Source organism: Leucoraja erinacea, chromosome 12, assembly GCF_028641065.1.
Source record: "Leucoraja erinacea ecotype New England chromosome 12, Leri_hhj_1, whole genome shotgun sequence".
In the NCBI taxonomy this organism is placed as follows: domain Eukaryota; kingdom Metazoa; phylum Chordata; class Chondrichthyes; order Rajiformes; family Rajidae; genus Leucoraja; species Leucoraja erinaceus.
The window spans coordinates 13,360,731-13,375,404 of NC_073388.1; the positions used below are offsets into that span (position 1 = coordinate 13,360,731).

The 14,674-nt window shown below is 44.3% G+C and overlaps 1 protein-coding gene across 5 annotated transcripts in view; it reads left to right on the plus strand.

Annotated features, from left to right (window-relative positions):
* LOC129702074 (nucleolar protein dao-5-like) overlaps positions 1-14,674 on the plus strand; it is a 50,742-nt gene that overhangs the window by 21,110 nt on the left and 14,958 nt on the right. For all 5 annotated transcript variants that reach the window (XM_055643616.1, XM_055643613.1, XM_055643614.1 and 2 more), the window contains 2 exons: positions 2,572-2,723; positions 12,994-13,081. In XM_055643616.1, the coding sequence (XP_055499591.1) occupies positions 2,572-2,723; positions 12,994-13,081 (240 nt within the window). The remainder of the gene's footprint in view (positions 1-2,571; positions 2,724-12,993; positions 13,082-14,674) is intronic.

The window sequence follows — 14,674 nt, forward strand, 5'->3', positions numbered from 1 at the left end:
AGGAAACCAAGAACCAAGATGCTGCCTGTCCCGCTGAGTTACTCCAGCTTTTTGTGTCTTATCTTCTTATTTCCATCATCTTTTTAAACTGTTGTATGATATTCTTTAGCTGCTCATGCTCAATCTTCTCAGCCTAATTTATTCTTACAAACGCTCCACACTATTAAAACTCTACTCCTACAGCAGCATTTCTTACTTTTTAACCATGATCAACTCCTCTCCAATCCTTTATCATGTATCTGTACACTGACTCTTAGTCTGAAGAAGTGTCTCGACCCGAAACGTCACCTATTCCTTTTCTCCAGAGATGCTGTCTGACCCTTTACTCCAGTCTATCTTCAGTTTAAAGCAGCATCTGCAGTTTCTTCCGACACATATCTGTACACTGTGGAAGGCTCGATTGTAATCATGCATTGTCTTGCCACTAACTGGCTAGCATGCAGAAAGACATTCTTGCCATAGAGGGAGTATAGAGAAGGCTCACCAGACTGATTCCTGGGATGTCAGGACTTTCATATGAAGAAAGACTGGATAGACTCGGTTTGTACTCGCTAGAATTTAGAAGATTGAGGGGGGAATCTTATAGAAACGTACAAATTTCTTAAGGGGTTGGACAGGCTAGATGCAGGAAGATTGTTCCCGATGTTGGGGAAGTCCAGAACAAGGGGTCACAGTTTAAGGATAAAGGGGAAATCTTTTAGGACCGAGTTGTGAAAAACATTTTTCACACAGAGTGGTGAATCTCTGGAATTCTCTGCCGCAGAAGGTAGTTGAGGCCAGTTCATTGGCTATATTTAAGAGGGAGTTAGATGTGGCCCTTGTGGCTAAAGGGGTCAGGGGGTATGGAGAGAAGGCAGGTACAGGATACTGAGTTGGATGATCAGCCATGATCATATTGATTGGCGGTGCAGGCTAGAAGGGCCGAATGGACTACTCCTGCACCTATTTTCTATGTTTCTATGTTTCTAAAAGCTTTACACTGTACCTCGGCACACGTGACAATAAACTAAATTAACATAGAAACATAGAAATTAGGTGCAGGAGTAGGCCATTCGGCCCTTCGAGCCTGCACCGCCATTCAATATGATCATGGCTGATCATCCAACTCAGTATCCCGTACCTGCCTTCTCTCCATACCCCCTGATCCCCTTAGCCACAAGGACCACATCTAACTCCCTCTTAAATATAGCCAATGAACTGGCCTCAACTACCCTCTGTGGCAGAGAGTTCCAGAGATTCACCACTCTCTGTGTGAAAAAAGTTCTTCTCATCTCGGTTTTAAAGGATTTCCCCTTTATCCTTAAGCTGTGACCCCTTGTCCTGGACTTCCCTAATTAAACTAACTTTGGATGCATGGAAGTGGTCTTCATAGGTAGCATATTACAGCAACAATTTGCTGAAGTAAAATGTGTGCATGCGTACGTGGCTCTTAACACTCAATCTTTATTTATTCATGTTAGTCTGTGTGGCTCAGTACTACATCATGTTGTTTATGACTGATGAATTATTGCATTGTCAACAAGCCATTTTCCCACAGGGAGAGGTAAATTTAGTATATTGTTAACATTGCCAGTTTCTCCTATAAGGGTCCCTTCCAAAAATATTCTCATTTCAAACGCTGTCCATCCCAGTCCAAATGTTAATCAGCTGATAGATTTGTATTTTTGTCCTCAGGTTTGTAACAAAGGGCATTTGACGTTATCTGGTGTTATAACATTTAGCATTAAAGAAATTACGATGTCTGCACATGTTATTTCCCAGTGTTGGTCAATTACAATGCTCTGCTTTGAGCTTTAAGTAATTCAGATTTGGCTCTGATTACTGTAATGGGAAACTCAGTCAAGATCAAAGCCCTGTCGGCTATAGATTCATATCTTGCAAAATCTCAAATATACAGTATGATCAAAGTAACCAGTGTATACTTTGTGAATTTTGATGTTTAGTTTAGAGATACAGTGTGGAAACAGGCCCTTTGGCCCATTGAGTCCATGCCGACCAACAATCACCCATACACTAGTTCCATCCTACACACTAGAGACAATTCACAGAAGCCAGTGAACCTATAAACCCGCACGTCATTGGAATGTGGGAGAAAACCGGAGCTCCCGGAGAAAACCCACGCAGTCACAGGGAGAAGATACAAACTCCGTACAGACAGCACCCGTAGACAGGATTGAATGCGGGTCTCTGGCGCTGTAAGGCAGCAACTCTATCGCGATGCCACTGTGCCGCCACTAAATGTTTAATTCATAATTGCACTAAATTGTAATGTTTTTATTTGCATGAAGCTTCCTTCTCTATCCCCATTCCATTGCACCTCACTGAACATTACTAGCCATGAAATAAACAACTATCCTTTGCTGAAAGACTCCAGTTACAGGGCAAAGGCAGCAGAGTGGGGTTGAATGGGAAAGATAGATCAGCCATGATTGAGTGGCAGAGGCCAGACTTAATGGGCTGAATAGCCTCATTCTGCTCCTAGAACTTGTGAGCATGACTGAATATAGTTTATGATGTGAGGTAATTGACTCTATGGAGCCCAGTTGCAAACTCTCTCTGCATTTTCTCCAGGACTGTACAGAAATCCATTCAAGATGAGAAGCAAAGGAAGCTGGTCACCGGACAGTGGTTTGACGAGGTTAAAGCAAAACGATACAGGAATGCTGTCATTGGAGTGGATCTGATCAAGGCCTCGATGAGAAGGGGGAAAGCTGTAACACATGGTAAATTGTTGCTCGTTCATTAAGTGGTTGATTACCACGACAATCTTATTTTGCGTATCGTGGATCGATTCATGATGGTCGTAAATGATCACAGCGCATCCCAAATTGTCAAAGGCTTTTGAATGACATTAACTTACCATCCCCAGCAAGAGATCAAGAGGCAATATCAAGTTGCATCTTTCATATGAAAATCCGTGCCTTTCTAGTTCCTCAGAAGGTGGGTGGTGAAGGATTTGCTACATTAGTTGAATTTTTGTGGTTTCTTCACAAAATGAACTAGCCCCTCAGCTGTGTGCTCAGTGCGAGTGTTGGGATTAAGTATATTTCTGCTTAAATGTCAAGGCTGTTTACAAAGTGAAAAAATGAAACCTCCTTTGACTTTAGCTCACTGACATCATGATGTTTACATTGCAATATTGTTTATAAAGTTGTACACTCAATTTTTATAATTGAAGCATCCGCTTTGAGGATGGGATCTACTAGGCACTAACAGCTTCAAGTTCAATTGGTACAGTGAGATTTGAGTTGCCATATAGCCATACGAATAAAAAAGAACATAATACCCGATAGAGTTTAACCTAAACATCCCCCAACAGCGGAATCAACGTTTCCCACTGTGAGGGAAGGCAATAAGGTTCAGTCATCTTCCTCTTTGTTCACTCGTGGTCGGGAACTTTGAACCCTCCCCAGTCACCGCTACGGTGGCCCGATGTTCAGGCCCTCTCGCCGGGAGATGGAACTCCGATGTCGGAACGGAAGAACATTCTCAGCGGCTTGGAGTTTCCGAATCGGCCACTTCCTACCGGAGACCGCGGCTCCCGAAGTCCACAGGCTGAGCTGGACGGAGATTCAAAGCGGGCGACCCTCGGCGAAAGATCCCAGGACTCCGCGCTGTTAAAGTCAGCGCCGCCCGCGGCTGGAAGCTCCGCAACCACAGCTCCACGGTGTTAATTGGCAGGCCCAACACTCCGGAGCTCCAACACGGCGATCCCTGGTAAGGCATCGCCCCGCTTCACGATGGAATCCAATGCTGCGCCGCTGCTGAAGCTCTGGCCGGTCTCCGGCAGGAAAGGCCGCGCCAATCCAGATGACGGGGGGGGGGGGGGGGGCGAAGATGCGACTCGGAGAATAGACGCGACACGGAGAGGGCGCGTCCTCGACCAGGTAGTGACTGGGAAACGGTTCCCCCCCCCCACATAAAAAGGACTCAGGAATCTTCAAAAGCATACTTTTTAAGACAGACTAAAAACAACAAAAAGGGTGAAAGGTCAGACGTGGCGTGGCATGACATTTAACTCCAAGATCCTTGATAATCCGGAACAAGTTTCCCTTCTAAGTTCCAGTGTTCTGGAAACTTTGAATCAGGCTTTCACAGAAGTGTCCAATCCGTCTCTGTCAGAGTGCACGACACCACGGCAGGACAAACCAGTTGGGCAGCATTTTAAAAACAGTGAAGCATCAATTCATTTGCTGTTTCCTGTGGCTTTCATCCTAACTGTTATGGCTTTAAAACTTTCTCGAGCCAGTCAGAGATTAAAGCAATTAAACCCATGTGTCATTACAATAATTCTCCTTGCTTATTACTCAAACATACGAATGAATGGATATCGACTAGCTTCGGTGAAACAAAGTTTTGGAAAACAAATTTTTGTTCTTTAACATAGGCGGTGTAGATTGGGTCTCAGCCAGTGTTCTAGAAGTTATTACTGACTTTGACATTTGTTCCCACAGTTCTGAAAAAAAAATGAATGCACTTGAAAAAATGCCCAGCTTGGAATAGAGTGACATTGTACTCAATTCTGCCCCTTTGTCTACTGTTTGCAATTCAGCACACTTACTTTAGACTTGACTTTAGATTTTAAAGATACTTCATCGAAACAGGCCCTTCAGCCCACTGAGTCTGTGCCGTCCAGCGATCACCTCATACACTAGCACTATCCTATACACACTAGGGACTTACACTTTCGACCTACAAACCTGCAAACCTGAAAAGACTACAAAAAATAGTAAACACTGCCCAGTCCATCATCGACTCTGACCTTCCTTCCATCGAGGGGATTTATCACAGTCGCTGCCTCAAAAAGTCTGGCAGTATCATCAAAGACCCACACCATCCTGGCCACACACTCATCTCCCTGCTACCTTCAGGTAGAAGGTACAGGAACCTGAAGACTGCAACAACCAGGTTCAGGAATAGCTACTTCCCCACAGCCATCAGGCTATTAAACCTGGCTTGAACAAAACTCTGATTATTATGAACCCATTTTCTGTTATTTGCACTTTATCAGTTTATTTATTCATGTGTGTATATATTTATATTATGGTACATGGACACACTTATCTGTTTTGTAGTAAATGCCTACTATGTTCTGTGTGCTGAAGCAAAGCAAGAATTTCATTGTCCTATACAGGGACACATGACAATAAACGCACTTGAACTTGAACTTGTCTTTGGATTGTGGGAGGAAACTGGAGCACCCAGAGAAAACCCATGCAGGTCACAGGGAGAGAGTACAAACTCCGTACAGAGAGCACCCGTAGTAAGGATTGAACCTGGGTCCCTGGCGCTGTAAGGCAGCTCTACTGCTGCACTACTGCACCACCTGAAAGGAGTTACTTCAGCACTTTTTGTGTTCTACACAAGATTCCAGCATCTGCAGTTTCTTGTGTCTATCCTTGATATTCAACACCATTAGCGTTACTGAACCCTCGATCTGTGCTTGGGGACTGCCATTGGCTAGAAACGTAACTGGAACAGCCACACAACAACTGTGGCTTCAAGAGCAGATCACGGGTCACCTCCAGATCTCCCAAAGCCTTTCCACCTTCCACTAGGCTCCACCGAGGAGCGCGATGGAATATCCTTTGGTTGCCTGGATATGTGCTGCTTCGACAAGACTCAAGACGATTAATGCAACCCATGGCAAAGTAGCACACTTGCTTGGTACTCCAACTACAAACTTAAAGGTTATTTCACTCCACATACCAAATGTTCCCCACTCCTGCATATCCTCCAGAGTGTAACATCTATCAATAGCACTGCAGTTACCCATCAGTGAAACACCATACTGACCCACCAAGGCAGCAATCAATCAATCAATCAATCAACCTTTATTGTCATCTTGCAAGCAACAAGTACAGTGCAAAATGAAAAGACGTTTCCCAGTGAATAGCGGAGCCTCGCACATGAAACTATCTCCCGAGGGGCCGCTGCGACTGTGCGCGCCGCCATCTTGGTATTGTGGAGGTATAAACCTCTATAACTAAGAAGGACTAGGGTAGCGGACACAAGGGAACACCACCTGTTGCAGGTTCCCATTCAAGTCCCAGACTATCCTGCTCGCTGGCAGTCCCTCTGCATTGCCGGGTCTAAATCTCGGAACACTCTTCCCAACACTGTGATGGGGACCTTCACCCAGGCTGCGTCAGTTCAAGACGGAGACACTGCTGAGACTACGATCCATTGTGTTACTTTCTTGAAAGCCCTGAGGACATTCACTGATTGACTCCTGTCCAGACATATTGTTCTACAATAGATTGACACAAGATGCTGGAGTAAGTCAACGGGTCAGGCAGCATATAACCATATAACCATATAACAATTACAGCACGGAAACAGGCCATCTCGACCCTTCTAGTCCGTGCCGAACACATAATCTCCCCTAGTCCCATATACCTGCGCTCAGACCATAACCCTCCATTCCCTTCCCATCCATATAACTATCCAATTTATTTTTAAATGATAAAAACGAACCTGCCTCCACCATCTTCACTGGAAGCTCATTCCACACAGCTACCACTCTCTGAGTAAAGAAGTTCCCCCTCATGTTACCCCTAAACTTCAGTCCCTTAATTCTCATGTCATGTCCCCTTGTTTGAATCTTCCCTACTCTCAGTGGGAAAAGCTTTTCCAAGTCAACTCTGTCTATCCCTCTCATCATTTTAAAAACCTCTATCAAGTCCCCCCTTAACCTTCTGCGCTCCAAAGAATAAAGCCCTAACTTGTTCAACCTTTCTCTGTAACTTAGTTGCTGAAACCCAGGCAACATTCTAGTAAATCTCCTCTGTACTCTCTCCATTTTGTTGACATCCTTCCTATAATTTGGCGACCAAAACTGTACACCATACTCCAGAATTGGCCTCACCAATGCCTTGTACAATTTTAACATTACATCCCAACTTCTATACTCAAAGTCCTTCTATACTCAGCATCTGTGGGGAAAATAAATAGGTGACATTTTGGTCGAGACCCTCCATCATATTGTTTTACAATACGTTGCTGACTTTGATTTGTCCTTTTGCATACCTTTCATTCATTTGTCTTTTATACCTCTTCATATCTTTCCTTTCCCTCTCCTCTGACACTGAGTCTGAAGAAGGGTCTCTGCCTGAGACACCACCAATTCCTTTCAGTTTAGTTTAGAGATACAGTGCGAAAACGGGCTCTTCGGCCCACCGAGTCCACACCGACTGGAGATCTCTGCACATTAACACTCTCCTACACACACTAGGGACAACGTACACTTATTCCAAGCCAATTTACTTACATACCTGTACGTCTTTGGAGTGTGGGAGGAAACAAAAGATCTCAGAGAAAACCCACGTGGTCACGGGGAGAATGTACAAACTCTGTACAGACAGCAATTGTAGTGAAGATCGAGCTTGAGTCTCCGTCGCTGCAAGCGCTGTAAGGCAGCAACACTACCGCTGCGCCACCGGGCCACTCTTTTCTCCAGAGATGCTGCCTGACCCACTGAGTTACTCCAGCATTTTGTGTCGATCTCTTTGTTCTACACAAATGTTTCCATTTGGGTCCTGTGATAGACCCCAGTCTGTTAGGTTAGACAAGCACACCTCTTCAACCCTCACCCTGAACACCGGCGTTCCACAGGGCTGTGTGCTGAGCCCCCTCCTCTACTCCTTCTTCACCTATGACTGCACACCTGTACATGGTACTAACACCATCATCAAGTATGCAGATGATACAACAGTGATTGGCCTCATCAGCAACAACGATGAGTTGGCCTACAGGGAGGAGGTCCAGCACTTAGCAACATGGTGCGCTGACAACAACCTGGCCCTTAACTCCAAGAAGACCAAGGAGCTCATTGTAGACTTCAGCAAGTCCAGAGGCGGCACGCACACCCCCATCCACATTAACGGGACGGAGGTGGAACGTTTTTCTAGCTTCAGGTTCCTGGGAGTCAACATCTCCGATGACCTCTCTTGGACCCACAATACCTCAACTCTGGTCAAGAAGGCTCACCAGTGTCTCTTCTTCCTGAGGAGACTGAAGAAGGTCCATCTGTCTCCTCAGATCCTGGTGAACTTCTACCGCTGCACCATCGAGAGCATCCTTACCAACTGCATCACAGTATGGTATGGCAACTGCTCTGTCTCCGACCGGAAGGCATTGCAGAGGGTGGTGAAAATTGCCCAACGCATCACCGGTTCCTCGCTCCCCTCCATTGAGTCTGTCCAAAGCAAGCGTTGTCTGCGGAGGGCGCTCAGCATCGCCAAGGACTGCTCTCACCCCAACCATGGACTGTTTACCCTCCTACCATCCGGGAGGCGCTACAGGTCTCTCCGTTGCCGAACCAGCAGGTCGAGGAACAGCTTCTTCCCGGCGGCTGTCACTCTACTCAACAACGTACCTCGGTGACTGCCAATCACCACCCCCCCCCGGACACTTATTATTATTTATTCAAATCATTTGCTATGTCGCTCTTCCAGGGAGATGCTAAATGCATTTCGTTGTCTCTGTACTGTACACTGACAATGACAATTAAAATTGAATCTGAATCTGAATCTGACATGACATGGTCCTGTTGAAAGGAATAATCTATGACAACACAGCCAGATGCATCCTTCATGACCACAGTGGAATAATACTTAGTTCCCCAGCACAAAACTCTCTCATGCATTTCTGCCCAGCAATTGAAATACCTATTACATGAATGGACACTTGGGAAGAATCTTTCCATTAGCTCAAAAATTTACATTTAGGTTAGAGAGCTTAGTTTTAAGATTTTTTTTTCCCTGCTTGAAAATCATACAATGGAAAGGTTATGTTAGTTTGTAGTCATGCCAATGCAAATATGAACTAATTCCCTATAATTTGATTGGTCTATGCTTTTGTGGGAATCAGATGACTTCTCCGAAGCTGAAATGGAGGAAATGAAATCCTGAGATGGATTTTCTGCACAGGAATGCCTCGGGCTCAGGAGGCAATGATTCAAGGATACTTTATTGTCATGTGTACCTATGTACTGTGAAATGCTTTGTTTTGCACACAACCCGTTAGAATTATGTAGCAGACCTCACCTAGGCAGTACACAAGAGTCGCCATGTTTGTGGCACCGACAACGTTACAAGGGTTCTTAACTAATTATTTATTTATATTTATAGATAGGAAAAATAAATAAAGAAATAAATTAGAAAAGTAGAATAAACTGTCAACAATACAACTTAGGAGATAGGTCCGTATGTCAGAGAATATAATTATTCATCTAGTCCTGGATTCAAGTTTCAGTCAGGCTTCCACGCCGGCCCAATCTACCCCTTCAAATAATCTATAAATGGAGACCATATTCTTGAAAATAATTCTGGTTTGTCAATTATGTCAAATTTAATTTTTTCCAAATGTAATGTTCATCGACCGGCTAGATCAATCTTCTGCCCGTCGTCGCACGTGGCAGCATGTGGCCACCCGCTGGGTCCCCCATCGTTCTCAGCGCCCCCCACTGGTTAGCTCTCGACCGTTCCCTCGCTCTCTGATTCGATCTAGTGTGACATTGATAACTTTTTAAAATTAGGTTCAAGATAGAATAAGGGCATTTATGGCATTTATGGCCCTTAACTAGGCTCTGGTGACCTGCGTTCTCAAAGCAACTTTGATGGAGCTATGGCAAGGATGTTATTGGGTAGGGAATGCCAGGATTTGGAACCCAGTGACAATGAAGGACCGGTAATCACATTTCCAAGTCAGGATGATATGAGACTAAAGGGCCTGTCCCACTGTACGAGCTAATTCAAGAATTCTCCCGAGTTTCCCCTGATTCGAACTCGGTGAATTACGGTAATAGCCGCTCGTAGGTACTCGGGGCTCTCGTGGACAATTTTCATCATGTTGATGGCGTTTATTGAAAACATGTTGAAAAATCTTCACGAGTCTTCACGAGCTCACCGCGTTTCCCGCGTACCAGCCGTTAGCGTTACGAGCCGCTAAGAGACGTCCCGAGCTCCGACGTACCCGCTACGTACATTCTACGTGTTTACCACGAGTTTGATTTTTTTTTAAACTCGGTAGAGCTCTTGAATTACCTCGTACATTGGGACAGGCCCTTTGGAAAATTGTAAATGGTGGTTTTTACATTCTTTAATCTGTTCAGTGCCATTCGCAAATGTACTCGGGTCATGCCCAATAGTGGGAAAAAAAACTTGGCAGTGAACAGGTTAAATCAGTGCAGGTTGTTTGTTTGTGATGTCGTGGCTAGTTTTTCTTACAACATTGTGTGTAGTTGGTACACATGACAGTCAAGGTGCATCAGTGGTGGAGGGAATTCATATACGTACAGGATGGCAAGCAGGATCCCAAACTGTTGGTGTTCACATGTTCACAGACTGCCTGACTTGCTGAGGATGGTGTATTTTATTTTTATAAATTAATAATATATAACCCATGTTGGAGTTATTTTTCTTTCTAGTACTGAGACTCCTGAAAATATCTGTTGCCAAAATGATTCCTAAAGGGTGGCGCAGTCGTGCAGCGGTAGAGTTGCTGCCTTACAATACCGGAGACCCGGGTTCGATCCTGACTACGGGTGCTGTCTGTAGTGGATGGAGTCTTTTACCCAGAGTAGGGAAATCGAGGACCAGAGGACATAGGTTCAAGGTGAAGGGGAAAAGATTTAATAGGAATCCGGAGAGGTAACTTTTTTACACAGAGAGTGGTGGGTGGTTGGAACAAGCTGCCAGAGGAGGTAGTTGAGGCTGGGACTATCCCATTGTTTAAGAAACAGTTGGACAGGTACATGGATAGGACAGGTTTGGAGGGTTATGAACCAAGCGCAGGCAAGTGGGACTAAGGTAGCTGGGACATTGTTGGCTGGTGTGGGCAAGTTGCGCCGAAGGGCCTGTTTGCACGCTGTATTAATCTATGATTCTATTTTCCCCTGTGACCACGTGGGTTTTCTCAGGGTGCACTGGTTTCCTCCCACACTCGAACGATGTACAGGTTTGCATGTTAATTAAACTTTGGTGAAATTGTAAATTGGCCCTCGTGTGTAGGATCGTGCTGGCGTACGGGGTGATTGCTGGTAGGCGCGGACTCGGTGGGTCGAATGGGCCTGTTTGCGCATTGTACTAAAGTGAGGAAGTTTTAGTTATCTAATAATAAGCTGAAAATAAGTTTAAGCTAATTCCTAAAGTGCAGGGTGAGTGAGACAGAATATGATACCTGAAGGTACACAAAAATGCTGGAGAAACTCAGCGGGTGCAGCAGCATCTATGGAGCGAAGGAAATAGGTGACGTTTCGGGCCGAAACCCTTCTTCAGACCTGATGTCTTGATGTAGTGGTGGTTAAGGGAAAATCAGTGATCCTGGGGCCCCAGTGCCAGGAATTTGTTTTGGCCGTGTGTATATTACAGCGGTTCATTCAATTATGCTTGTGCAACAAACATTGCCGAGTATTTCTTCTGTTTATCTTGGCTTAAATATTTTCCACTGGTCTTAGAATCATAGCGTATACAACATGAAAACAAGCCCGCTGGCCTACTGAGTTCTTCTTGACCATCAAGCACCCATTTTACACCAATCCCATTTAATTCTCACCCTGCTCCCAGTAATTGCCCTCAGACTCCATCACCCACCCACCTACAGTTGGCACAATTTACAGTGACCCAACCGGCAATCTTTTAGTTTACCCTACCAACATTCTTGTCTGATATCCCCATCTCGTACCCTATATATACCTAGCATTGTCATTTAATGTTAGTCTCTGTCCTGACTCAATGCTTCACGTTCACCCATCATTCTGTGCTCATTGATCCATATTGATCCCCGATTCGGCAATGTCTCTGGTTTGTACTTCAAATACCCTCTCCTGCTTGTTTTCAAATACTTCCATGGCCCTGTCTGTCCCCATATCGCTGCATAATCTCCTCCAAACATCTAATCTCATGCACATTCTTGTTCCACCGATGGCAACTGTTGCCCAGATGACCTTGGCTGTATGCCATGGAATTCCCTATCCAAATTCTTCCACCTCTCCCAAGGCCTTTATATCCTCATTAAATTTAATCTTGCAACCAAGCATTTGTCCACCTGCATTTGTCCATCGCCTCTCGTGCCTTGAGGTTGAAGTTTGTTTGGTAATGCCTGGCCAAACTGCTGTACAACAGTAAGATGATTGCTGCGTATATATAATTGTCTGTAAAATTTTATAAAATCTCAGTACAATTTTTCTCAGGCTTTTGCCTTGTTATCATTCTGCACTGCAGTTCTTCCAAATGCATTGAACAAAATTGTTTCTTTCATGTGCTGTCTTCTCCCTTGCTTCCTCATTGTCATCTTCTGCTCATTCAGTAAAATGCCGAAGTAATTTCCTTGCATGGCCTTGCATTTTACGTCCTTTCATTCTGAGGCTATAACCTCTAGTCCTGGACTCTCCCACTAGTGGAAACATACTGTCCACTTTATCCAGGCCTTTCACTATTCAGTAAATTACAATGAGGTTCCCCCTCATCCTTCTAAACTTCAGCGAGTGCAGGTCCAGTGCCATCAAACGCTCATCATATGTTAACCCAATCATTCCTGGGATCATTCTGGTGAACCTCTTCTGGACCCTCTCCAACACTGGGACATCCTTCCTCAGAGCTGCTCGCAATGCTCCAAATGTGGTCTGACCAGTGCTTAAACAAACCTGGAAACATATTAGTTTTTAATGTGTTTTTATAATTTGTTTATGCTCTTTAGGAGCAGGGTGGCTTCAGTCAACAGACCAGGATAGTTTCAGTTCACCTCCTAGCACAATGAGTTCCAATGAGGGCCTTACATAGGAGAGCTCTCAATATAATTATAGTTGCAAACCTTCACTTTGTGAATCATGCAAATCTTGTGAATTGTTTAAACCAATACTTTGGAATCAGTATTAATCCTGAAATTGTGAAATGTAAAGAGGAAGAAGGTATAAAACGTTACTTGGAATGGGTTTTTATTGAACAAATTGTCATCTTTCCCTTTAAATGCTTTATTTTTTTCTCTATCCAGAGACTACTGTAAAGACTGAACTACAGCAAGTTCATCAAGCTCCATCGAGTCGAATATTGTCTCAGGGGTCAAAATACCGAAGTACAAGGTTAGTTTTCTCAAGTCATTTAACCAGTGTTGCCCAATCACTTCCTGTGACTTCCACTGGTAAATATGCAATAGGGGAAGATGATTCATTCATAGGTTTAACACAGTTTAACCTGTTAATTTGCTGTCCATGAAGTGGGCTGAAAACAATTGAGACTTTTTTAGTTTAGAGTTAGAGCATGGAAACAGGCCCATCGGCCCACGGAGTCCGCGCCAACTAGCGATCGGCCAATACTGGCACTATCCTACACACTAGGGACAATTTGCAATTCTCATCAAAGCCAATTAACCTACAAACCTGTACATCTTTGGAGTGTGGGAGGAAACCGGGGCACCCGAAGAAAAGCCATGTGGTCACCGGGAGAATGTACACACTCTGTGCAGACAGCACCAGTAGTCTGGGTTGAACCCGTGTCTCTGGTGCTGTTAGGCAGCAACTCTGCCACTGTGCTGCGCAGGTTCCAAGAGGCACTATTTGGTCCCTGTCGATACGATTGTACCTCAATATTATTGAGTACAACAGACAATCTATGGGGAAAAAAAACTGTGATGTTATTTTATGGGTATAGTAATTTTTGCTAGGCTTTCTCTCATTTCCCACACCCACATTGTTTATTGATCATAAAAATAGTCATAATTTATTCTCTCTCTTTCCACTGACATACTGCCGCACCCACGCCATCCTTTATATCATGCTGTTGAGCAATGCTGTAAACCTCTCCATATTCTGTCAGTGTTAGACATTATTATTTGTGGAATGGCACGTTTGAGGTGGCAATGGTAGGCGATTTTGCTGAGTTGTATGTAGATGAACATCTGCCTGCTATGTAGTTGTTTGTGTGTGAAGTGAACCCAGCAACGTGCTACTTAGTATTGTATTGTATTGTATTCAAATTTATTGTCATTGTCTCAATTTGAGACAACGAAATGAATTTCCCTTAAAGGCAGTATCATAAAAAAAAGATAAAAAATAAAAAATAAATAATAAATAAATAATAAAACATATTAAAAATGAAAATTGAAATTGAATTAAAAAAAAGCACAAACACAGAAAGTCCACGACACAACATAACATAAATGGCACCAAGGTGAGGATGGCACCATAGTCCAGCCAGCCTCCCCTCCGTGTTCATCCGTGGTCGGGGCCTTCCGAGCACCCGCAGTCGCCGCCCCGGGTGGCCCGATGTTCAGGCCCTCACGCCGGGCTGGTGGAACGCCGACGCCGAACCCCGTAGTAGAGGAGAGAGTGCTACTTTATGCCTTTCATGGAAAAAGAAGCAATCAAAATATCGAGCGCTGGCTTACTTCCGCTTTCCCAGATCAAGCAATTGAAGAATCTAAGGACGAGGTAGAAAAAAGTCACAGCAATGCAACAAATTGAACTAAAGTCAATATTGGGACAAGAAGTTGCTATCGAAACATTTAGACAGATACCTGGATAGGATAGGTTTAGAAGGACATGGGCCAAACGGGACTAGTGAAGAGTTGGTCAGTGTGGACAAGTTAGACCAAAGGGCCTGTTTCCATGCTGTGTAACTATGACTCAGGCAGACAAGATAGTGCTGGAGTATAATGATTCATTAGTAAATGATCT